Source organism: Macrobrachium rosenbergii, chromosome 1 (genome assembly GCF_040412425.1).
Source record: "Macrobrachium rosenbergii isolate ZJJX-2024 chromosome 1, ASM4041242v1, whole genome shotgun sequence".
NCBI classification, from domain to species: Eukaryota; Metazoa; Arthropoda; class Malacostraca; order Decapoda; family Palaemonidae; genus Macrobrachium; species Macrobrachium rosenbergii.
In genome coordinates, this window is record NC_089741.1 from 36,576,017 (window position 1) to 36,601,731 (window position 25,715).

The 25,715-nt window shown below is 35.7% G+C and overlaps 2 protein-coding genes across 2 annotated transcripts; one reads left to right on the forward strand and one right to left on the reverse strand.

Annotated features, from left to right (window-relative positions):
* Window positions 1-1,207: 1,207 nt before the first annotated feature.
* On the forward strand, window positions 1,208-6,249 carry LOC136840209 (transcription termination factor 2-like). The gene is made up of 5 exons (XM_067106721.1): window positions 1,208-1,327; window positions 2,218-2,430; window positions 4,810-4,967; window positions 5,119-5,281; window positions 6,229-6,249. Exons 1-5 carry the CDS (start codon window positions 1,208-1,210, stop codon window positions 6,247-6,249), a joined length of 675 nt encoding a protein of 224 aa, XP_066962822.1.
* Window positions 6,250-6,800: 551 nt separating this feature from the next.
* LOC136840210 (cyclin-D1-binding protein 1 homolog) lies at window positions 6,801-25,360 on the reverse strand. The gene is given in 12 exon segments (XM_067106738.1): window positions 6,801-7,072; window positions 7,976-8,149; window positions 9,081-9,209; window positions 11,909-11,943; window positions 11,946-12,055; window positions 13,309-13,480; window positions 15,487-15,576; window positions 15,799-15,858; window positions 16,182-16,307; window positions 18,269-18,305; window positions 18,999-19,059; window positions 25,209-25,360. Coding segments are annotated over 12 exon segments (1,299 nt in total). The 3' UTR covers window positions 6,801-6,919.
* Between the last annotated feature and the right edge of the window lie 355 nt (window positions 25,361-25,715).

Consider the following 25,715-nt stretch of genomic DNA (forward strand, 5'->3'; position numbering starts at 1 on the left):
TATTTTGTGTTTGCTTTGTTATTTGCATACTAATATTGTTTACATCCTCATTTAGATCAACTATGACTCACTATATGAAGAGCCAGGAAGAAAAAGAGCAAGAGAAATTACTGAAATGGGGAGAAAATGGGAGTTCGAATTACAGAAGACCTGATGGTATGTTGAGAGATAAAAACACTTTTTTCAATAAATTGTCAGCAGAATATGTTCAATCATTGTGGATGTGTTTATGCCATTTTATTGCCTTGTTAAATGTGTTTAATGAGTGTTTTGTTATGCTTTGTAGTTGTGTGGCATAAATATAGTGTTTTTGTCTTCTATGTGAGCACATGTGGATCACATAAATGAATTTTAACTTCAGCCAGCAATGAATTTCTAGTTTTCAGAACAATTCAGTCAAGGATATTTTGTCAGATTCTTCATGTTTCAGTTATCCAGTTAATAAATAGTTGAAAAAATCAATACAGTATACTGAATACAATTGTAATTTTAGTATTACAGACTGTGGTTCAGACCCATGAGTCAAGTATTTAACCCATTAGTCAGGTTTACTAGCAATTGGTAATAATATTAACAACTTCATTTCAGATCATAAATATACTCAACATTACCAGCAGCTACTGTTGAGGGTATGACTGGGGAAGTTAAAGCTCATCACCTGCTCATTTTGCTCCTTCGTCTCTCCGACAGATTTGTTCCCATCCTTCTCTTATTAAAGGGGTATGTGAATTGACAACTTGGCTGTCACACCTCATCACATCCAGGTGATGTGTTATAGTATCATATCTTTATCATTGTTATTGTAAAGTCATTTGACAAGACTACATAGTCGCATCTCTATACCCTATCAGGGTTGCCTGAAGGATTTACTGTTCAAAAGCGTGGAAATTTGAGAAAGGTTTAGTTAAAAATGATTGATAGTTGAATAGGAAGAGACCAAATGTAATCTAGTTAAAAAATGATCGATGGTTTAATAGGAGAGACCAAATGTAATTGCTGATAAGACTGTAAGTAAAAGGTATATAAGGCTAAAGAAACTTGAGAAAGAACCTTTAGTACCACTTTAGTTCATGGGAAAACTGGTTTTCATTTTGAAGTAACTGATGTTGACCTGCACACAATGACTTTCAGATGGTTGAAACTGACACGAAGCAGACGGAATTGATCCAGCTAATAATGAAGGGTGGAACTGGATATTGTGTCACAGATGGCAGAGATGAGTCTAAGGTCTACAAATGATATAGGAGAGGAAGCTGATACCAAGGTCAAAAAGAACATTTTGACCATGGAAAATCCCATTTTCCAGCGAAGCTCACAGAGTTCAAAAGTAAGGTCTTGAGCTTAATGATATTCATTTTTACCAGGGATGTCATTTTTTGCATGTGTTGGATTTGTTCTTCAAAAATGTAATTGTGCTCTGTTATAGTTATTGCGGTTTCGCTCAGAAAAAGTAATTATTTTTGTTTGGGGTTGTCTCCTAGAAGCAAAAGATGTGGTACATTTACTATCAATCTTTTGCTTCTCAGTTAAGAGTGAAGCCCCCTTGCGAAAACAAATAAAATCTACAACTGTAGTTTTATTTTTCTGTTTAAAATTTCAGTCAGCAGCAGTAACATGCCATTGTTACCCTTGCATTTCATTATATAAGTACAGGACAATCAAACTAGCTTTCCCTGGTAACGATGTCACCTCATGCCATCAATGAAGATAGTATTTTCTTCTCTCTTGATCGTGTTTTCTCTTTTCAACCCTGCTTATTCTATATTTGCTGTACTTTGTGTAAGTAGATAGGTTAAACAAATGCTGCATTCTAGGAGACAAAGTTAAGATTTTATTTGCATTCAGTAATCCAATTTCATTTCCATATTAGAAGACCTGGTTCTTTGATAGTCAAACTGTTGCTGTTCATCTACATTTAGTATTACTTTTACTGTATTACTTGTTGAAACGTAGTACTTGGTATCATAACTGTATTACTTGTAACTTAGTACTTTGTATCATGTCTGTTGAATACTACTTGTAACTAAGTTGAAAACTCTTTGAATACAGCATTTAGGCTGAGTAGATAATTTGTCGCACAGACAAAGTATCCAGATTATGCTAATAGGGTTTACATATTACTTGTTGATTTTATGATTGAAATGTTATTTGTACCATGGTATTACCTTGTCATTTCTGTTCTCTATGTATTAACAAATAATTTATGTATACAAACAGATCGAGAGTGTCATTGAAGAGCTCCAAAAAATACGCCAGGAGGGGACTAGAGAAAAATCAGTTATAGTTTCCCAGTGGACGAGTATGTTGGAAGTTGTCAAAGAACACTTGCGTGAGGTGGGCATCAGGTGCCATACCATATCTGGTCAGGTACAGGTGAAAGAGCGAACCTCCATCGTTGAAGACTTCAACACAAACCCAAAGGGACCAAAAGTAAGTTTCTCTGGTTTTCTCACTTGCTGGACGTTGATTTTGAAAGATGATGAAGGCTTGAGATCACGAGGTAGTTTAACAGAACTGCCAAGTTGCCCTTCTAAACCCTTGTATGGATTGCTTGAAGGATTTGCTCTATTTAGGGAGATGTTAAAGGTAGAGCAAGGTAAAGTCAAAGATGTGAGATGGCTTGTTGGGAACAGGCCATAAGGTGGAGATTGATGAAATGAAGCATAATGGTGGTTAACACCCACCTATGTGTTTCTTGAGAGGGTTATGAACAATCAAGGGAAGTGTGCTAGGATGTTCAGGGAACTAATCAGTAATGTGAATGCTTTTGATATCTCTGTTTAACTGGTTATTACTCGTCAGTTTAGTTCATATTTTTGCAAAAGTATCAAAACAGTAGAATTTTACATAATGGGAGTTATAATCCTGAATATTGTTTTCCTCAGCTAATTGCATGTCTTGATATTTCATAGTTGCAAGACCATCTGTTACAGTACCAGGAAATTTTAATTTATTCAGCTAAGCCCACCTCTTTCAACTGGGGCCACTCACCCTTTAATTTCAAGTCTTGCTTAGCTAATTAGAGCTTCAGTGCAGGTATCAAGTCCATTCTATGTGAAAATGAATAACAGGTTCTTTATACCAGGTATAGTGTATAATATCTTTCAGAGTTCTTTTCATATTGGCAAGGCTGCCAAAATTTCTGTCAGGAGTAAAAGCTTTGCTGGAAGAACTGAAAGAACCTAAATGTTCTGGCTTCATCTGGTTTTCTGGTGTTCATTTTGTTGTCAGTGGACTTCCTGTCTCTTGGGCTCTGATGTTCTTGCTACCCAGTTATGGATCAGTGTGTTTAACCCAGTAATACACATTAGGCAACCTCAGTTCATGAGGTTACGTTGTAGATTCCCAGATTTCCATCTGCATGCCATTTTGTCTCAAAGTGAGCCCCAGTCACTTGTCTTGGGTAATTGTTCCTTGCATTACTTTACTCTACCTGATTGCTTAGTTGGTTGTAAGGCATTTCTGGTTTCTTGTTTGGTCCAAATGTTACAGGCAACTGTTATCTTGGGTACTCCTCTCATTATGTTGTGTTGATGCCTTAGTGGCCTGAACAAATGCTGCGTTCTGTGTTAGTGCTTGTTACATGTGATATTCTGTTCAGTCTTTATATTACCTGCTCATAAGCTGCTCTTCATCTGACTGTGGCTTTTAGTAGAAAGAAAGACAGGCAGATTATCATTAACACTGTTGGTCTTGGGTAGACCCAGGATGGACAGAACAAAATCCTCTTAGGATCATCACGAACCAATTGGAACAAATTTGTGTTAAAGCACTCCTCTACCTCTGAACTAAGAAAGAGGTACAGAGTGCTTTTTCTTTCTTTTTCTTACTTGGGCAAACTGCTTTGTCCATTAGGCTGCATTGCACACAGTGTAAGGCTATTTTATGAAGAGAATGTGTTATCAACAGATGAGTTCATTATCCATAAATATAACTGAAAAATTTTTTAAGTGCTTCAGTGCAGATAGACTATTACGTGGAAAAAGCGTAAGCTCAGCAACGTCTGTAAGCAAACTTGAGTAAATATAAAAGACCCAAACTAGGTAAAAGGAATTAAAACTCAAAACCATTATGCAAAGCTAATGTTTAATTGATTAGTCATTTGGGATTTGTATTTCAGTGAGCGTTCGGGAATAACCCAACACTATCATTAATTACCCGAGGTAGTAGTGATGTAGTGAGTATGGTGCCATTCTCAGGTACCAGTGGGCCGTTTTGAGCAGTTGACACAAGTTTTTGAGCAGTAAACTGACTGTAAGCTGTATAGAAACTGCAATGATAGTAAATGGATATATAAAGGGCAAGGAAATGGCAAGAGAAAGGAATTAACAGGCACCTTTTTGGGGCCATGTTACTCAGTTTCCCCTTGACTGGATTGATGACTTCATAGTTCTCTGTTTCTTTGGCAGGAATGAGATGTCTCGTCATGATTTTCTCTCTTGGTAACTTTTTCAGGAAATTAGCTCTGTATACTTTAACATTTTATCCTTATTTGGACTACAACTTGTGCATTTTTTTTTTTTCGAAAATTGAAATTTTATTCTGCACAATTTAATAACATGTTAAGTGGTGTAGTTTTTCCTGACTTAGATTGAGATACTGTATTAGTTGAAATTACTTTTTTGGCTAAATTGTGATACTGTGTTTGTTATATTGATGGCAGATTTAATAAGCTATTTCTTGTCTTTGCTTTTACATCATGCAAATATTTGTATATTTCATCTTTTTCTCTTAGTTATGTACAGTATAAACATTTTAGGAAATATATATTTTTTTTCGTAATTCTAACATTTTGCCAACGTGTTACAGGTCATGTTACTATCCTTAGCAGCTGGTGGTGTTGGCTTGAACTTGGTGGGAGCAAATCACTTATTCTTACTAGACATGCATTGGAATCCACAACTCGAAGCCCAAGCTTGTGATCGTATATATCGGGTTGGTCAAACAAGACCTGTAACTGTTCATAGGTGAGACTGTTGAAATATTCTGTTAACCTATTAGTGTACTGCACTTGTTCCCTAAAGTTTTTCTGTTTACAGCTAAGAAGTGTCGGCTTATTAAAATTTTTCCGTTTACAGTTAAGAAATGTCAGCTCATTAAAATGTATTATACTTCCAGATTTGTTATACAGAACACTGTAGAAGAAAGAATCTTAGAGCTTCAGCAGAAAAAACTGCAACTTGCAGACGTGAAGTCCTTTCTGGTGTCAAGCGCTGCTCAGAACAAGCTCACATTGGAAGACATGAAGGCATTATTTAATATTGGTGAAAATAATGCACCAGTAAAGTGTAAAGTGTCCAGTCTGATAAGTCAAAACAAAAGTTTACATGTTTCTAAATAATGTCCCTAATTATTTTTTTTACAGAATATATATTTTTAGAAGGAATTTGTATTTAATCTGCTGACTTCATCAGTGCCTTAAGTAAATCTTCCTATGCAACTACTAAATATTTTTTTTTTTTGCATTTTTCTTATATTTATATTAGAACAAATATGTTTCTTTAAATTATTTCGTGTGTGAAGTATCTGCATGAATGATGACTGTTAGAACTTTTACCAATTTTTGCAAAAAATATTTCTGATTTTGACAAATGAAGTCTTGTTTTTGGTACACGTTTACTAAAAATGTATTAACAGTAAATGGGAAATATTTTTAGTGACAGCTGTTTGCTTGCTGAATAGTTTGCTACTTAGTTTTCTTTACAAAGCATACTGTGGGCTACCCTTAGCTGCATTGCTTTTTACAATTCACATTTTGTCTAGTTCCTCTCGTTTCTTCCACTGAACTGTCCGACTTCTCTACCTTAATGTGGTGCCTTTTTTTTTTTTTTTTTTTTTTTTTACCTCATTGGGAATGATTCCTTTGGGCCAAGCCTAGGCATCTAGAAGTTTCATAATGATATACTTTAGCAAGACAAGTGAGTTTACAATTTGGTGTTACTGAGAAATACAAAATTTAAAGAGACTTTGCAATATTTAAAACTTGAAACTGCTGTCAGATTGCATGTGTGTACCTATTAATTTCTGGGTTTTTGTTCAAATTCTAAATTGATTCTGTAAAAGCCAGATTGTTTTTTTTATACTGCACTTGCCAGGCTTTTAGGTTTGTTTTATTTTCTTAATGAAATTTACATTAAAATTTCAGAATTTTTTACCTTATTGTTTATCATTGATTATAGCATACAAGTACAGTACATGACTCTTGTTGAGAAACATTCTTTTTAACAGTGTTCTAAAGGGTGGTACTGACCCTGTATATACCTCAAGATAGAAAAGTGGGGGGATAATGGCTCATGGTGGACATTACTTAAGTTGGATAACTGAAGGAAAAAAAGACAGATTAATAGATGGGTGTCTGCCTCGTTAATTTAAGAACGTAATATTGTATCACTGTATATGTATAGCTATTTTATATAATGAAAATTCATAAATGGCTTTTAAGGCAAATACTTTAAAATGTTTGATTTTTTCATGCTAAAATCTTTACCATTTAACTGCTGCACAAATAAAAAACAAAATAAAAGGTTGCTAAATGAACTCAAAAGAATTTGGTGTGCACTGAAATTATTGTTTTCTTGCATTGTCAACTAATTATATGGTATAAATTTTTTTTGCTTAAAACTTTCAAACAGCCTTTATGGAAACAAAGCTAAGTATCAGACAATCTGAGGCATATAATTACTTTTCGGATAACTAATATTGTATTTACATAAACCTCCAGCATATTCTAGTCAATTAAAATATTCATATAAGCATTTTTTTAGTACACACAACTGTTGTAATTATGACAATACGCTGTATAGTGATCAACTCAAAATTTATTTCTTAGTTCTAATATCTTACATTATTTTAATGTAAAATTTTCAAGATAAAATGTTTAAACTTTAATAGGAAATATAACAATCTGATCAAACATTAGTTATAAATTACTTAATTTTTCCTTCATCCGATCAAGGTTGTGTTCAATTGCTTTGTGAATAAATTCAATCTGAGGCTGTTCAGTTTCGGTGATGATATGGCTCTGGGTTGCAGTCTTGAGTGCTGTGCGCAGGAGGTTTGCTAGGTGGTTTGTCTGAAAAAATAAAAATAGGATACATTACTATTAATGTGATGTAAGAAAGATGTTACAGAAGCAAGTCTGCTTTTTTTTTAACATTATATAAGTAAAACAGCAAGATATTAAATGAATTCATAGATAAAACTTTTGTCATCCCAATAATCACACACATGGCATAGAGTCCACAGAGGAAAAAAAGTTCTATGCTGTGCATGCATCATTTCTAAATTTCTACCTTGATGCCTACACTTCCAGCTCATTCTTTTGTGATTAACTTCTAGACATTCAACTGATTTCCAGCTTGCCAGCAGAGTTCAAGGTTTAGCTTACAAGTCACCTATCTGGACCTCCTCCAGTGACAAGTCTCCATGTCCTTAGCAAACAAAGGTGACATCCTTCAACACCAGAAATTAATGTAGCTCCAGAAAACCCACTTCACTATCTAACAGAAACTTCCCTCCATATAATATTCAAATCCCTATAACTACTGTCCCTCCCATCTGCCATTCCCAGGACATAACAGATCCTGGCTTCCAACTAACTGCAATTTGATCCCAATGAGGACTGGATATGCTAGTAGACAGGTCAGAAGAAGATAGCTCACAGGGTCTTTGGAGAAGACCTTTCATTGTACTCTGCTATAAGTATCAGAACGGGTCTGGCATTTTGGACAGCCCTCAAAACCAGTGGAGGCAGCTTCAGAAGATGTATTGAGGCCAGATGATGACAAAGATTTCTCCTTGTTGCAAAGATTCGACTAATTTGATAAAATCCACCTCGCTAACTTCATCCTTGAAAGGCAAGGATTTAAAAAAAAAAAAAAAAAAAAAAAAAAAAATTTACTACTCTGGCCAAATTAGTTACCAACACAAAACTTTTGATTCACTATGTACACACTGAGGTCTGCTTACAACATACCTGTTCTTCCATGTTTGGAACATTAAGTGGTGGATATAGCTCCAAAATTAATGTATCCACAGTATTTGAGACATGCCTGCAATCTTCGTACAACTCATCAAGTTCTCTGATGTGTTCTGGAGTGTCACATAAACCATTACTTCCAACTGCTGCTACAATTCTTTTGTACAGTATCTGGAAAAGACAAGATGGTGTTTAAAAAATTTGACAAGAACAAGAAATAAAATTTTTGATTTAGCCAAATGACATATCTTCAAGTAGCCTAAATCTATGGAAAAAGGCGGATGATTATAAAGTAGTTTAAAATCAAATGCATTCCTGATGATGGGGCTAAGTTGTTAAATTACTAAGAAAAATACATAAATATAAATAGTGGTTGACAGCTTACAATACAGATTAAATTAATTTATCTGAAAAGTTCCATAAAAAATATGGAAGTTAGGTTTAAGAAAAAGTCCTAATCAGAATAAAAAGTCAATCAAGGTAACTATACTGGTGTTTTACTAGGCAAATAAGCTCACTGGGAACAAAAATCTTATTCCAGTAAGCAGAAAAATTGGACTGACCTTACTTAATATGCAAACCTTTCCCTTTTATCTGTTCTGAACTTATGCTATCCATATCACCAAAATTATCACGCATTACAAACCCTTATTCATAACATATGGTGTAAATCAAAAGTCCATTAGGGACTGTAAAACACACAACACTACACAAATACTGGCTGGCAGTTGCCTTACTCAACTCAATTTGAAAACCTTTGAGAGTATTTTAATTGCAACCACTGACTAACTTTCCTAAACTCTCAAGGGGATCACACAAAGAATTGCTTTCTCTACTAAGCTGCAAAAGGTACAGCTGAAGTTGGACAGCTAAGCAATAAGAGACCCCTGCAAAAAAGGTAAAAAAGTAAGATAAAGCAGCCAAAAGGTCAGAAATTCAATATTGCAAAGCTCTTTAAGTCGCACCCAGAAGTGCTATGTTTACAGTTTGATGGTCTGGTTAAACTAAGTACTATAAAAAAGCTATAAATCAAGTCATGCTGGCACAATACAAGATTTCTTACTTAGCACGATTAAATGTAAATCAATCTAATTATTCTCACCTTAGATGATTTAATAATATTCACTGATGGGCTTATTAGATCCTTATCCTCATTTGTCCACTTTTCTTCTTCTTCCATGTCGTCATCATCTCCCAAGCCACTCCAACCACTGCCATCACCCTCCATTGCCTTGGAAAGAAAGCAGATTGCTTGGTTCAACTTGAATGATTACATCAGATTCCAATTCCAGACATTCAAATAAACTTTTGTATTTTCCTTGCCAATCTTAGTGAGATTTTTTGCCCAAGCCTGATAAAATTACCAGTTTTTATACAGTCCCAAGTAAAATTTTCTACAGGCTTCAACTACACATCATTTGTCAGACTAGTCAAACTGCCATTAAAGGTAATAACTGTAATTAAAATTAATGGTAACCACTGCACAAAAAAGGAGTTGCTGCTTATAACAGGGAGCTGAAGTTTCCATATGGATAGTTAACCAACAGAACCCATGCTCAAATGTGATTAAAGGTTATAGTATTCTAACAAATGCTTTATTCTCTACAGTGAAAATTCTTGTAAGCTTTGTTTTTGTTGTTTATTCTTAGCAACAAGGAATGTATGTATATTGCTTATTTTATTACAGTGAACCCCTGTATTCATGGGATTCATCCAACACCCCTATAAATAGCTAAAATCCGTGAATACTAAAACCCCTCTAAAAACACTTACAACTGCCCATTTTGATAGTTTAAACACAGAAAAACCCTGTAAAAATGCATATACCTGAGTTTTTAATAGCTTTAACACAAAAAGTGCATTTATTCATGAAAATTACATGAAAATACAGTAATTAGTGAATATTTCTCAGTGAAAAATACCGTGAATGGGTGAATTTTCCGCTGAATGATGGCTAGATATGTTTCACAGAGAAACCATGAATACGGGGTTTACTGTACTTATGTCTAAAGCATATCTGGCTTCTTTATCCAAGAATGCACTAAAAATCCTATTGATAATACAAACATTACAGGGGAATTAAAGCTAGGAGACCTCAGCCATAAGAAATACATGGAGACTAATGCTCACAAAACTGCTTAATAATGCTTTCTTACATGAGTATCATAATTTGTGTACTCTCATCCACCAAAGATAAGGCAGACCTTTCCAAATTTACCATCAATGAGGTATACAAATAGAGCCATAAGAGCCGGAAAATTTAAGCAACAGAGCCGTAACTCACTGACTTCCCAAAATCTTCAGCATACCACGAAGTGCGAGGATTATTTTGAAATGATCATCCAATGTTAGTGAATAAAACTATCACTACATTCTTCATGCCTGGCTTGAACATTTGAACTCATATACTCTTTTCTGTGGTTCTTTGTCAACCAGTGTCTACTATGCCTGTATATGAAGAAAAAGGAACTCAATCAAGTGTCTCCCTTGTGAAAAGATACGCTACGGTAATTGTGTTGTAGACTTTTCACTTTGTTCTCCATTATATTACATTGATGTAAGTCATCTCTCTTCAAATTCTATATTCCTCAGCCTGTGATGGATATATAAAAGTACAAAAATATCTTGCTGGAGGTTCTGAAGTAGCTCTTGCTAAGTAAAGTGGACCCTGCTTCCTGCAAAAATCCCCTCACTACTACTCTGTTATGGGTACTTCTTGAGCTCCTATCTGAGTGCTGTCTAAAAAGACCATGATGATTTCATGCAACATCAGTTAAAGATGTGTACTTCGTGACAATGCAAAATGCAAGAAAAGCTGTTGCTACAAGAGATAACTTTGTAGACAAGGTAATTTGGTGACAGTGGACATCTCAAATAATTATTCAGTACATTTTTTATGCATGTCCGATGCATTCTGTCTGAATATTAGTCTGCATGTTCATGGCTTTAAGTGATAAGTAGCTCTGACTTCTTTTGGATGAAAATATCTGTCTCCTCAGATGTAAGCATTAAACCAATTACATACGCTACAGGAGGGGTCACATCTGGCCACAGACACCATTAATTTCCCCATGATCTGAGGAATAGCTGACAAAAGTAAAGTAGAGAGCTCTAAACCAACAATCAATGTCCTTTCAAACAGTGTTGGTACTTCCTCAATACCATGAAGACTTAAAACATGATGCCAAAAAACTAAAAGTTACTTGTTTGACTTTATACCTTGTATAACCTATATAACAAACGACACTGATCCATTTTTCATCACGACTGGAATACATTCTCCTACATAATGTCCAATACCCAGAGGCCTTTCTTGTCTAAACCAGGCTGCTAAAGTGGGTGTCTTTTTTTTTTTTTTCCCTACAACGGTAATTACAATTTAGGCCACAATCGGATTACTTCCAGTGTGGCCATATCCTAAAGCTTTATTTTGAGATATGGACAAAAACAGATCTTGAAACTCATCTTTTTCAAATTAATGAAATATCAGCGAGGACACATCATTACTTGTACTGAAAAAGCTAAGATGAACAAGATTTCTTTTACATGCTGTTGTGATCATAACCAAATACCTGTAAAATGTTACAATACAAACAGCAGCAATATCAAAAGGACAAATAAAAATTTCTTCCAGATGGGGACATCATAACTCTAGAAAAACCAAATCAATTACATACTACAATCTATAAAAATAAAAAGCCTAAACTGATATACCAAGGCAATACACTAGAAGTTCCCCCTCACATGAAATGTGTACTGTAAAACAATAAAAAGGGGAAATTGCACAAACCACCCCCTCCCAAAAAAAGCAAACTTTTAATAGCATTTTAACAAACTAAACAATGTAATGTTGTACTACAATGGAAAGCATAAGTTACTAAATTAGTACCCTAGTAGCCAAATTGAAAAGAGTAAACACTGAGTACTTACTTCTAATATTTCATTTAAAGCATCAGTGATGAGGTGTTTTGTCCCTGAAGTTCTGAAAGGACCATAGCTTTGTTATCTCGGTGACTTTTCTCTATTTTCTCACATCCTTGCCACACAATGCCCGTAGACTGCCGATATCGCTCTCCTCTGCAATAAGTTTTCCAATGTCAACATAGGCTTTTCTCAATCTAATGATTAGTTAACCATCTACTGAACATTCTAGTTTTATAAAAATTCGTGCTTTAGGAATAAGACCCATAGAAATTTGGGTGTTTGTTAGATGTATTTTTGCAGAACTTTCCTTCGGGTAATCACAACCTTAAAAATTAGGGAAAACCAGAAGCAAAATGGGAGAACTTCCTTTAGGTTTAATTAGCAAGCTTCTTGCTTTTCTCTTGGAGCCAAACATTCAACAGAAATTAATGTAAAAACCTCACGAAAACTCTAAAAGATAAACTTTTCTCCCAGCCCCTTATTCCCAAGGATGAGGGCAGTTTCAAACAACTACATGATAGCAGTTACTACGCTACCATGCTGAAGCTAGGATGAAACTCTTCTGCTAAAAGATTACATCAGATTCAACGCCACTTTAAAGTTCCAAGACATTTGCTATTAGTCCTCACATATACATTACTTTCACTTTTATTTGGCATCAATTCTTACACATCCTGGAAAGTAAGAACTTTTTGTTCTAACATTATGGTACTTCACTATTTAAATTGCCCTCTCCTCTTTCTCTATAAGATTCTATATACAGTAGTACTCCATTCTTCCTGCAAGACTGTAACCACCACAAAGCACTTGTCTCTTCTTTCGTTGACATTTTTATATGATCATCACATATCTGCATTTCCTCTTTCTAAACTTATTACACATTGTTTAATTCCATCAAAAATGGACTGGAACTGCCTTATTGCAACCTAACATCCAATCTCAATAAATATTCATTCCTTTTCTCCGCTCTGATTCTCAGGTCACATTCTTTCACTATTTTCCCTCTTTAGTGAGTTTTTTTTATTGCCAATCCTTTACATGCTGGTGTTGGCCATTTCAATATGAATTTTGTCTAACAGTATTTTTTCAATTAGTATACATAAATTAAATCAGATGACATTTCTAACTTTCATACAGCTAGCTAAAATGATGTGTACTCAAATTAGGGGAGAAAAGTAGAGCAATACCAAGTGTGCATATTCAATTGAAGGATGAAAAGAGTGAGACCAAGTATCAAAAGTTAGAAAGTTAAGCTGGGAGAACCACAAGGACCACATAAAAAGGGCAGAAAATTACGAGCCTTTAGCACCTAAAGGGATGCAGACGTGCAATCACTAAAACGGTACAATACAGTATTTAATTTCTCAACAACATTGAAAATATACACAAAGGAAATATATGCTTACACTGCTTCACAGCCTTCATCCTTAATGATCTTCAAAAGCTGTCTTGCTGCTTGGATAGCTCGTACACATGAATACCTTACATTATCACGAAGCACTTGGCCATGAATGGGGGAAAGTCTGTAAAATGTAGACGCCAAAGCCAAAACAGCCTGTTCCACAGCAGTTAATAGACCTGCAATGGATAAATCATTAGTTTTCAATCTATTACAGTATCGCGAATGACACAAACTTTTAAAATTCTATTAATTTTATAAAAAGATATAATTTAATGAAAGCTTAATTCACTGTTGCATGAGGTTTGTCTCCATTAGAATTTAAACCTTAAAGGCAAACTCACAATTTTTACTCAAATTTGCGATTACTTAACAAACAAAAAAAATACACTTCGTGTATGATTTCATGTTCTTACTTGTTTGAAGTATACAAATGGTTACCAAAGACTTTCAGTGATAACAAATATCCTAATCACACCACTAAGTTACAAAACACTATTCTGTCTCTTGCTCATACTTTGCATACTTGTACCACAAGCAAAAGCTTTGCCGCTTTCATTTTAAATATTCTGAGAAATAAAATCAGGCATGGCCTTATACAAAGATCCTGTTGGTAAAGAGCTTTAAAACTTCTAAAAATTTTAATTATTTTTTCTCTTCCACTTAATGTTGCATAGCTTCTATATCCAGCCATTTGTTGATGCTACATCCTCACAAAGAGAATCAAGTTTATAATAATTTTGCCATTTTCAAGATTTTTATACACATGTTCAGTGTCGATTTTGTGGAACATTCTATCCATACTCAGTTTCTAATTATTTTCATAACTTGTGGAAACTTTAGGACAGAGTTTCAACATCTATTTGACAATGCCATAACAAAAGAACTTGTCGCCTTTTTCGGCCAAATATTAAATTTGAACTCTTTCGTTATCTTCTACCTAGTATTTTACAAGACTTTCAAGAACTATCTAAAACTGTATTTCAAAATGTCTTGAAATCCATCTATCACTTATTATTAATGCTGTAACACCATATGGGCCAGCTCTATGAGACCATTATTTGTCATCCACTGAACTATATATCTTATTCAGAAGTTATGGAGCTTTTCAAAATGTTAGTCTGGCGATGTTACACTAATGAGAATCTACGCTCATGAAAACAAGTAAGACCTACATTTTTGTGCTGCATTGAAATGAATACAAGTTTTGTAGTACTTTTGTCTGCATGCCTTAACATATTCAATTATTACCATTTATAGAAACACTAAGCAACCTCTTGTTTCTTTCAAATAGTATTACAGGTATAACATACAGTATAGCCATTTTCATTATTACTTTCTAAGTGTAATTTTGTGTGTATGTAATAGTAAGACACTGAATTTTCCAAAGTAAGCAGAGTACTGTACATTATATGTCGTCAACTACCATCTCAAATCCAACATGTCGAATAATGTTTTTACCCACTAGGAAATGATGGCAATACCAGTATGTATTTTGATACTATACAGGAAACATGGGTGGAATCATTTAATAATGCATACATTAACAGGAGGTAAAGAGTCAAAGATTAATGTTATTTGTATAAATACTGTAATTAAATGTCAGTGGATGTGAAAATCCATTATGGACTGTGCAGTAGTCAAACCAAAATAGACAAGTGCTGAAAATTACGCAGCTTCACTAAATAGTAATACTGCAAGCAAATAAAATGTAAAAGGAACAGCAAGAAAGGTAAATACTACAAATGTAAGTCTATAAATAAAAACTTTTCAACTTACAGGAAATAAGAAATAGTGAATAAGAGAAGGCAAGAGCAAAACTTGTACAAGAAAACTTACTCTATACACTCTATAGATACTAAACTTCCTGATATGAAACTGTTTAACTATCATAAATATATCTGAATCTTAGTGGGTGGTGACTCAGGACATAATGCATAAGCAAAATTAAAGGTGTGCAAGGGCATATGAAGATGCCTGAATTCACAAGATAGGTATGATTAGCTGGCATAAGTTAAGTATGCCAATGCACAGAAAAAAAGACAAACAGTAAAACAATAAAAAATTTTGCAGCTTATATTTTGAAACATTAATAGCAATCTATACTTTGCTACAAAACACTGAATAAAACTCGACTTTCAATTACAGCTCAAAAGTATATCATTAAATGCAAAAAATTTCTTACTTGATGTTTCCTTTGGTGAAGGAGGTGGTGACTTGCTGAAGCAGATGCATATCTTTGTACATTCGAAGGATAATTTTTGGCTTATGACCACTGTAAAAAAAAAATAAAGATTTACATAACCTGTAATTAATGGGAGAACATTAAATGAAAGGAGAGACTGGACAGGGAATTAAAGCAATTACAGTACTTGCAAATTCACTAAAAGATTACTGTAAGTTTTATGACTACATGTGATTATTGGCTCACTTTAAAAAATATACTATGCACCAGCTACAGATCTGTACTCATTAAAAACTGTATAATAATACTCACTCATTGTTTTCCAAAATTCATCCAATGAATTATCTCCATCATCCCTGTGTGCTTCTTTATCTATGAAAAAGAAGGTCATTTAAATAATAACGAATAACTGGCATAGCATGCTATTTTATTGCAAATTAAATTAAATGTATACAAACAACTTAAAATACTACGATAAAGACTGTAATATATGTTCACTATTTATCTCTTATTAATTTAGAAAAATGCAATTCAAAGAATAAGGCCTACTGGAAACTATATATGAAAACAACTGTATAATACAAAACAGATGATGCTTACAATCCTACAAACACTATAGTTAACAGTACAAATCACAACTGTTTCTACATTGGTTAGAACTACAATCATTACTCTCATCTACCAATAAAACATACCTTGAACTTGCTGTTCGGCAATTAACAAATTTTCGATACTATTCTGTAAAATATTTCCAAGGGGAGACAAAACTGGGGCATCTTGCCGACGTCTCAAAGCAGAATTAAGGTTATCACAGTCAGATGCTGGAAAAGTTGAAAACACTGTGAATCAAATTTCCATTTATGGTGCAAGGGCTAACAAACACATATCCTTGAAACTTTATAAATGTCAGCTTCATGCCATCAAAATTTAACCAAGACAACACTAACTGCATAAAGGAGGAAGAAGTTGTTCATCTTGACCAATCAAAATGGGAATTATTCTGAAAAATTTATCATATACATACAGCAGATAGCTTGCAACCAAATAATATATAAAAATAAATAATTAAATGTAAAATTCACTAGAATTACCAACGGTTGCTAAGAAGAGAGTTTCCCGGCAGATCTTGATTATGCAGTTTATACAGTACAGTACAAGATTTGCAAGTTTTAAATAACAGACTGAAGCATATGAAAAGTGGTGCTAGCCTAAAAATCAGTGTTACTAAAACACTGGGAAGTCAGCCTGCTGAGTTGTCCCAATAAGGAATCTTGGCACAGTTATTACAAATAATGGATCTCTTGAAAGCAAATTTCCTGAAGGACAGATGAATACGCTTTGACAAGTATGGCCATCAAACAGAATTATCATATATTGAACATTCTGAGACTACTGAATGATTGGTGGCATTGGCTGGATTATATTCTTCAATAGCAGCCTGAAACAACCATATAGCAAGCTGCTACAAGAACACCTACAGATTTTAGGAGAGTGGGAAGGTCAAGACCTAGGAAGTTAGGAATTAACTGGGATGACAATTTTGATCATAAATGTTTCGGTCAAACCAAAAGCACTCATTAACTGTTACATAAAACAAAACAAGGTTAATTAAAATGACGAAACAAAGCCACAGGGTTAAATACAAATTTAAATAACACATATTAAGTAATAACATATATTAAACATTACTTAATAGTTAAGTCTATCTTTCAAGAAACTTGAAATAGTTCAACTGCAAAATGGCCATTCATTTCCACTGAAAATGAAACAGTACTTAATTACTTCTGCAGTCACTACGTAATGTATTAAGTTTGGCAAAAGTTGACTTTTTCTTTGAATAAGTGACAGGCTATTTTACGCTTTTCATTTTTATCAGCCAGATGCATAATAAACAAAGGGCGTTGGAGTATTTTGGTCATATGAGTGTGAATACTTGTTACTTGGCCCTATTTCTCTGTCTCAGAAACTAAGACACAACACAGCCTAGGACTAACCATTTTCAGCTCATCAAGGAAAATGTTTAATGGCTAGTTTTCAATGTCATTTATTTTACCACCAGTGAAATATGGGTTTTTCAGGGTAGTTTGCAGAATAACAGGACTATCTCTGAATGGAAGCTAAGTCATTGTCTCGATGTTTAGAGTTACTAGGAGGTTTTGCCCCCAAACCCAGGTCAGGGCACAGTGCCTAAGTGAGGTTATTAAGGTAAGGTCTGGTTAGGTCAGAACCTGGCATTCTAGGGAAGGTTAGGTTTGCTTACGCCTGCGAATCTGTCCCGTCGTTCTACACTCGCCCTGGTTTTTCTGATGGGGCTATTTCTGTAGCATAGGCTGAATGCTTGGTTAGCCTATTAAGCCAAACAGTGAGACTGTGTGAAGCCACAGGCCTCAGCTAAGTTTAGGTTTGAGGCAGATCAGTAAAGTAAAGGACAACATCCCAAGCTATCCTGGTCAGAGATTCCTGTTGTTAATTCGCTAGAACTAAGTAGTCCTCTTCCAAGAGCTATTGGTAGCCTACACAGACCTAACCTAACCATATTTCACCAGTTTTGCCGTCGAATGAACAGTTAAGGGCGTTAATATTAACCGGCTATTCGGAGACATAACACCAACACAACGATGACCCAAGACTTGCCTAACAGCTCGTCACTTAATCTTGGACAGACCAATCTAACATTGTTAAACTAGCGAACGCATTTGCTTGTCATATGCTGATTTATAATTTAAGCACTCCAACCCTTTAATTGACATGAAATTCCTACACTGAGAAAAGCAATACTAACGCGTAGAAGAACAAACTTCACGACCAATACAGACGTACTGCACAGTTCACTTGAAGTTGGTTCACGCGGACTGACAGCAGTAATGTTATCAGGGTGCGTTCGATATGTTCCAGGCGTAAATGTGAACCATATCTTTAATTTCTCCACAGTTATTTTAATCGTTGTAATATTTTTATATGACTGAAATAAAAGGAAATATTTTCTATTCCATTTGACCTTGAAGATTATTATTATTCTGTCTCGACCTTTGCGATATATGTGCGGTACGAAACAACCAAGGCTGACTTTGCTGAAGAGAGCGTTTAATTACAACACCTTCAGTAATCTTTGATCGAAATCAATGTAAATATTTTTTTATTCCATTTTACCTTGGTGATTATTATTCCATCTCGATCTTCGCGGCATATTCACGGCACGAAACAACCAAGGCTGACTTTGCTGCAGAGAGCGTTTAATTACAACACCTTCAGTAATCTTTGATCGAAATAAAAGTAAATATTTTTTATTCTATTTTACCTTGATGATCACTATTCCATCTCGATCTTTGAGGCATATCCACGGTACGCAACATCGAGGGTTGAATTTGCTGCAAAGAATGTTTAAATTAGAACACCTTCAGTAATCTGTGATCGAAATTAAAAGCAGCAGAGATATTTTCTCCTCGTGTCATAGCTTAAGGTCAAAATTGATTAAAATTTATTCTACGAGTCCAGTGTCTGAACTTACATACCGCCGACCAGCCGAAATTGACTATGGGGCTACTGTCATTAGCTTGAACCGCTGAACTACATCTACACAGAAGAAATTCACACTCTGATATAGGCTAATGGCGCATTGTATATGCTACGAGCACATCCGTGTTATGTATTTCGGCAGTACAATAAATCTACACGCATACGGAAAAAAAAATTAAAATACGAGAAAATTTATCATACTGTCATGAAGCAAATCTATTTTAAATTTTCTTCATTTAATATAACAAGAGGTTATAAATTTTATGACGATAATGATGACGAGTTCATTAATAATAATAATAATAATAATAATAATAATAATAATAATAATAATAATAATAATAATAATAACACAATCAAGATACACCTTAAACTGAACCCAAACAACATTCATAAATTCACACTCCTGAAAACATATCAACTGAATTCACTCGTTAAAAGCAGTCTAAATGGCTGTTAGATCCATGTACGATTCGTCTTCATAGAATAACGTGTTTTTAATCAAAATCACGTCACAAGACGTCATATGAAGGTTCCTGTGTAGATTATTATTATTATTATTATTATTATTCAGAAGGTGAACCCTATTCATATGGGACAGGCCCACATGCCATTGACTTGAAATTCAAGCTTCCGAAGAATATGATGTTCATTAAAAGGAATAACAGAAGGTAATGAGAAAGAAAGAAGATCACTTAAATAAAGAAAAGAAAAATAAATTAACAAATTAAGAACAAGTTAGTCCGCAGGTCAGGAATCTCGACAGCGGACTTACTTTTAGAGTACTAAACACGGCGGAAGCTCCTTGGGACGCCGTGTTTAGTACTAGCACCTTGTGGATTCATGACGCGTAGATAACACGCCAAAGTAGCACCGATTTATCATAGCCCGTCAGTGACGAGCGGGCAAGTCACTAAATGAGAACCGATTCCGTGAGTTCACCTTGGACGGAAACATGGCTGGCGCAAGGCCGCTTGACGCGTATTGTTGGACTTTTGATGTTTTACTTTGTTTGGTTTTATGTACAGCCCTCCACAGGGATAATTCCCTTTCTGGCGGGCCCATGTACGTTTTCAAAATAAGGTGCTTCTTATATTTTATAATTGTCTTTCAGTGTTTTTCTCGTCAGTGTCGTAGCTCCTGCAGAATAGAGTCTTTAGTCCTTTTAAATTTGAATTCTTCTTGTATGCTCGTCACTTCAGGCGGTATTTTGTTGTATAGTCTTGGTGCGCAGTGTACAAATGCTCTCTCGCCTGACTTACAGTTTGTTCTAGGTTCAAAGAAGCTTAAGCAGTTTTTCAGATATGTTGGTTCATCATATTTTAGTGCCTTAAAGACTGTAATTAGTACTGAGAGTCCTGGGAATGGAGGGGTAGTGGCGTGACTGACAGAGGATCGTGACTTACAGCTGGCTGATCATATCCTAATTGGTCACAGTCAGCGAGCTCGTCATGAAGATTGAACTCCACATTTTAATTTCTTCTCATCGTCCTGATTGGTCGTCATCATTCTAAGTCACTATGCGCATGCGCTGAGCCAATCGGCAAATTAACCTGAACGGAGCTTTTCTGCAGTTGTTTTAATATGGACGTTTTGACTGATTGAACCATTTGAAGTGACAAGTGGATGTTGTGACTGTAACTGCAAGGCTCGACAGATGACAGATGCAGTTACTGAACCACATAATCCGGCGACTGCAGATTTTAATATGGAAATTGCGACCTTCGGAAAGAATTGAATGAATCCATAAACCCATTAGAGTGATAACTGAGGTATCACACAAATGGTTTTTGCCTCTCTTGAACGAGGAAAGAAACAACAATAGTGATTATAATCAAGGCACTGATAAGAACAACGTAAGGACAAACAACTATACCTGCTGACTAAGCTATATGTAATATAGAATACAGAATTTGGGCCAAAGGCCAAGCGCTGGGACCTACGATGTCATTCTGCGCTGAAACGGAAATTAGCAGCAAAAGGTCTGAAAGGTGTAACAGGAGGAAAACCTCGCAGTTGCACCACGAATCAATTGTTAGGAGAGGGTGGAAAGTAACGTAGAAGAAAGAAAACATGAACGGAGGTACAGTAAAAGGAATGAAACTGGTACATGTGGTCCACATCTCTGAGTTTACGCAACACGGACGAAATAGGGTTGCCAAAAGTATTCGACATGTTTACATGTTGACGGCAATACCAACTGTGGCAGAGCGTTAAGAAGTTTTTGTGTAAAGTAGAATATAGCAGAAATAAATGCAAAATCTGAGCAAAACTAGAAAAGATAGGTTTACATTATTATTATTATTATTATTATTATTATTATTATTATTATTATTATTATTATTATTCAGGGTTCTTCGGAAAAACGTATATGAGAAAAGGAAGGTTTTATTTGAAAGGCTAATCCACATAAAAGCTAAAAAGATTTGAATTAAACTGAAAACTGAATAACAATGCAGATTTAAATTCTCGTGGAAAACTCAAAGTAATTTTGTTTAGAAAACGAATGGAGACATTTTCTTATTTGCATTTTTTCCCGCCACACCTTAATTATTAGAAAAGATAGAGTTAAATCAGTATTAATAATAATAATGTCTCGCATAGAAGGCTTCCTTACGGGAAAGAATTCCTTTATGAAAAAACAAGAATAGGAAAAGAGAGAGAGAGAGAGAGAGAGAGAGAGAGAGAGGAACGAAACACCACTCGGAAGAAGTTAGATAAGCAGCTACTGGTTTTTACAGAAGTACGAGAGAGAGAGAGAGAGAGAGAGAGGAGACGCCTCATTCTAAAATGACCTGTATGAGACAGTGCAGCAGCAGCACGCGCATCAATCTCCCATCGACTCTGCATATTACCGTAACTGAGCGGAAAAAGCGACTCCTTAATCCCATGCTTTTCCAGTCACTAAACTCCACCCCTTGACAGCTTTTCCCATGAGAGGTGCCTGTCAAGGTTCCCCCCAGGCGAAACGTAATGAAGTATTTCTGTCGTTAAACACAGCCTGCGAGCGTCGTAGGTTGTACCCTGTTCCTCGTCCCGCGCAGGCGCAGCGAAATGTTTTCCGGGGGTGCAGGCGTGACCATTTCATTCGATCGGACGGTTTTGGTTTTGCGGAATGGTGATCAAAAATTCGGTACTGGCCCTCACTTGGCCAACCGTGCATTATTATTATTATTATTATTATTATTATTATTATTATTATTATTATTCAGAAGGTGAACCCTACTCATAAAGAACAAGCCCATCACAGGAGCCATTGACTTGAAATTCAAGCCTCCAAAGAATATGGTGTTCATTTATTATTATCATTATTATTATTATTATTATTATTATTATTATTATTATTCAGAAGATGAAGCCTATTCATTTGGAACAAGCCCCCACCACAGGGGCCACTCACTTGAAATTCAAGCCTCCAAAGAACGCGGTGTTCATTTGTTATTGTTATTATTATATTATTCAGAAGATGAACCCTATTCATATGGGATAAGCCCACAGGGGCCACTGACTTGAAATTCAAGCTTCCAAAGAGCATGGCGTTCATTCGAAACAAGTAATAGGAGGTAATGGAAAATACAGAAAGAAGAGACCAGTTACTAGAAAAACAGATAAATTAACAAACTGATAAGTAAATAAATAGAAATGTAGGTAAATTATTAAAGTACAAAGAGATTTATCACAATAAGCAGAAACAGAAGGGAGTAGCAAGGTCTTGAGTACTGCAGATGCATAAATGTAAAAGACACTTCTGGTAAAGTAGCAATTTGATGAACAAAATTAATGACAATCTGGTCAGTCGTCATCGTTTTACAGAAATCCCCTCTTCCGTTTAACTGAGACATTTTTAGTTTTCTGTAAAGAAAACTATTGAGATGACTTTGTCTGTCCGTCCGCACTTTTTCTGTCCGCCCTCAGATCTTAAAAGCTACTGAGGCTAAAGGGCTGCAAATAGGTATGTTGATCATCCACCCTCCAATCATCGAACATATCAAATTGCAGCCATCTAGCCTCAGTATTGTTCATTTTATTTAAGGTTAAAGTTAGCCATGATCGTGCGTCTGGCAACGCTATAGGACAGGCCACCGCCGGGCCGTGGCTGCAAGTTTCATGGGCAGCGGCTCATACAGCATTATCCGCTCTACAGAAAATTCGATTGCACCGAAGCAACTTCGGCGCAATTTCTACTTGGTCTTTATCTTCCACGCTTCCTTGGGGACGCCAGATGAAGTCAACGAATAAATCAATCAAGAGTGTCTCTCGCCTTCCCTTTAGATCGCCATTTTCATCCAAAGAAAAATTTTTATATTTGCGGAGAGAAAAGTTCAGCATCAAACCCATTTTTCATTTTTTTAATGTTTCTCACACACCATCACTCTCCGATAACGGTTGTTTAATTCTTTCTCTGTCTCTCTCTCTATCTCTGTCTGTCTGTCTGTCTCTCTCTCTCTCCGTTTGCGAAAAACCGCAAGCAATAAAACATCCTAGAAATATCTTTTCTTGTTTTTTTTCAACATTACTGTATCATGTGAAACTTTCAATCCCGCTGAATCTTACGAGACTTTATAGAAGACAGTAATAGATATTTAATTTAAAAAATGCAGAAGCCAAAATGAAATAGAGATCCATTATCTTTATATTCGTAATCAAATTGTTTCTTCACCCAAAACTTGAAAGTGTTCACGCAGAAAATTTGATAACTTTTTTGGTACACGATTTTCAAAATGAAATTGATGATGCTGGATTCAATTTTCCTTATGCCAGCACGGGCTCTTGCTCGTCCAAGCTGCCAATAAAACAAAACGAAATTGGCCTCATAAAACCATATGGAATGGCGTTGCTATTAAGGAGACAATTAACTTTTGACCCATTCAAAAGTGAATCTCGGTTTCGGAAAAAAATTAGCTTATCAACTGGGGGTCCCTTTCCGTCATGAAAGGAACGAAACAGTAGCTTTCTTTGACAACTCTCACTCTCTCTCTCTCTCTCTCCCTCTCATGCATTAAAGCACAGGTGAGGGGGGTTGAAGTCAGTCTTTCACAGGCATCGGTAGCAGACGGAAGAAGTCGCTGCTTCCCAATTAACTGTTTATAACGTAAGTGATATTATTATTATTATTATTATTACTATTATTATTATTATTATTGATGTTGGTGTTGTTGTCGTATGGCAAACGCACACATTGCGGACAAAGAGAAAATACAGAAAGATAATAAAAAATGGAAAACCAGTATATAAAGACTTAACTTAGTTCGTAAGAATAATTTATTTATATTCTGCGACGTTTAAATTCCAAAATCTGTTGCGATGTGGTACAGCCTTTTTTCCTACGGAGAGTATCGATTGAAATACGGCTCATTATAATGATACTGAGCTGTAGCTATTACTAATAACTTAACACGCCCTTAAACACAATTACCTCAATTTCTGTACCTTTATGCAGTTAATAGATGTGACATCTCTGTTCGGAATGAAGCGTCTCAATTCAGAATAATTACAAAGGATGTTTTGGTGAGTCAGTATATGAAAATCCTTTCCGTAATGTACTGTAACTGGGTAATTGGCGCGTGTATATACCTTCAGGGAGTTGTTTAAACAATTGAAAACTTTCGCCTTGCTCAAGATGAGCACCAGGAATCTTTAACAGAGAAATGGTGGATAGCCAGGTCTACAGAATATCTAGAGAATGTTCTTTAGAATTTGGTCGATAGGGTTAGGGTGCTAAGTGGTTTGTCTCCTTGGCTTAAACCCTGGACGGCTGGTGGGTGACCTTGGTTAGAAACCAATGTGCAAAGGTATAAGGGTGATTGGAGTTAATCACCTAGGAAATATGTGCTACCAGGAACAGGCAATGAATCCTCCATTCTGCCAAGTTAATGGATGGGAACATTTTAGAATGGAACGCAGTGAAATATAAAATTTAGGGCAAGCGCTGGGACCTACGATTGTCATTCAACGCTGAAAGGAAATTGTCGGTAAAGAAGGTTTGAAAGGTGTAACATGAGGAAAACCTCGTAGCAGCTGCACAATGAAACAATTGGCAGGAGAGGGTTGAGGAAAGTCAGACGGAATTAAGAGAATATATGAACGGAGGTGCAGTAAATGGAAAGGACGGGGGTTGCAGCTAGGGGCCGAAGGACGCTGCAAGGAACCTCAAGTAACGCCTACAGTGAACTGCCTGTGGTGCACTGATGGCACTAAGCCCCTACGGTGGGGGCACTTTAGAGTTGGCCTGGACATGTCCTTCACTGGAAGAATAGTACGTGATTGTGTCAGCTGGGGTCACGTGGGCACCAGGAAAGTTGGAAGACCCAGGCCTCCTCCACGAGTGGAGATTTGTAGAAGATAAAGCACAGGACATGAGTGGCATTACTTCCCAGAGGCCCTTTGTGTGACGTGGCGTACAAGATGATTATAAAGAATGCACCCAAAATGTGCAATGCATATCTCTAGGTACATAGATCAGACAGCACTGCATTTGATTAGAGTAATAAAGGAAATTCATCTCTGACAGTTAATAATAGAATCCACAGAAGAAGGATTTAGCAGAGAAGTAACTGCGTTGGATATTTAGTGAAGGATTAAATATGGCGTTTTTCAATCTCATTCTCTGTTTCTGCTTAAACAAGCCCACCATGGCTAGTTGATAAAAGTTTGTATCTGCTGGCCGGCGAATCCAGAGGGCCACACTATGCCCTTTACTACCATACAACACA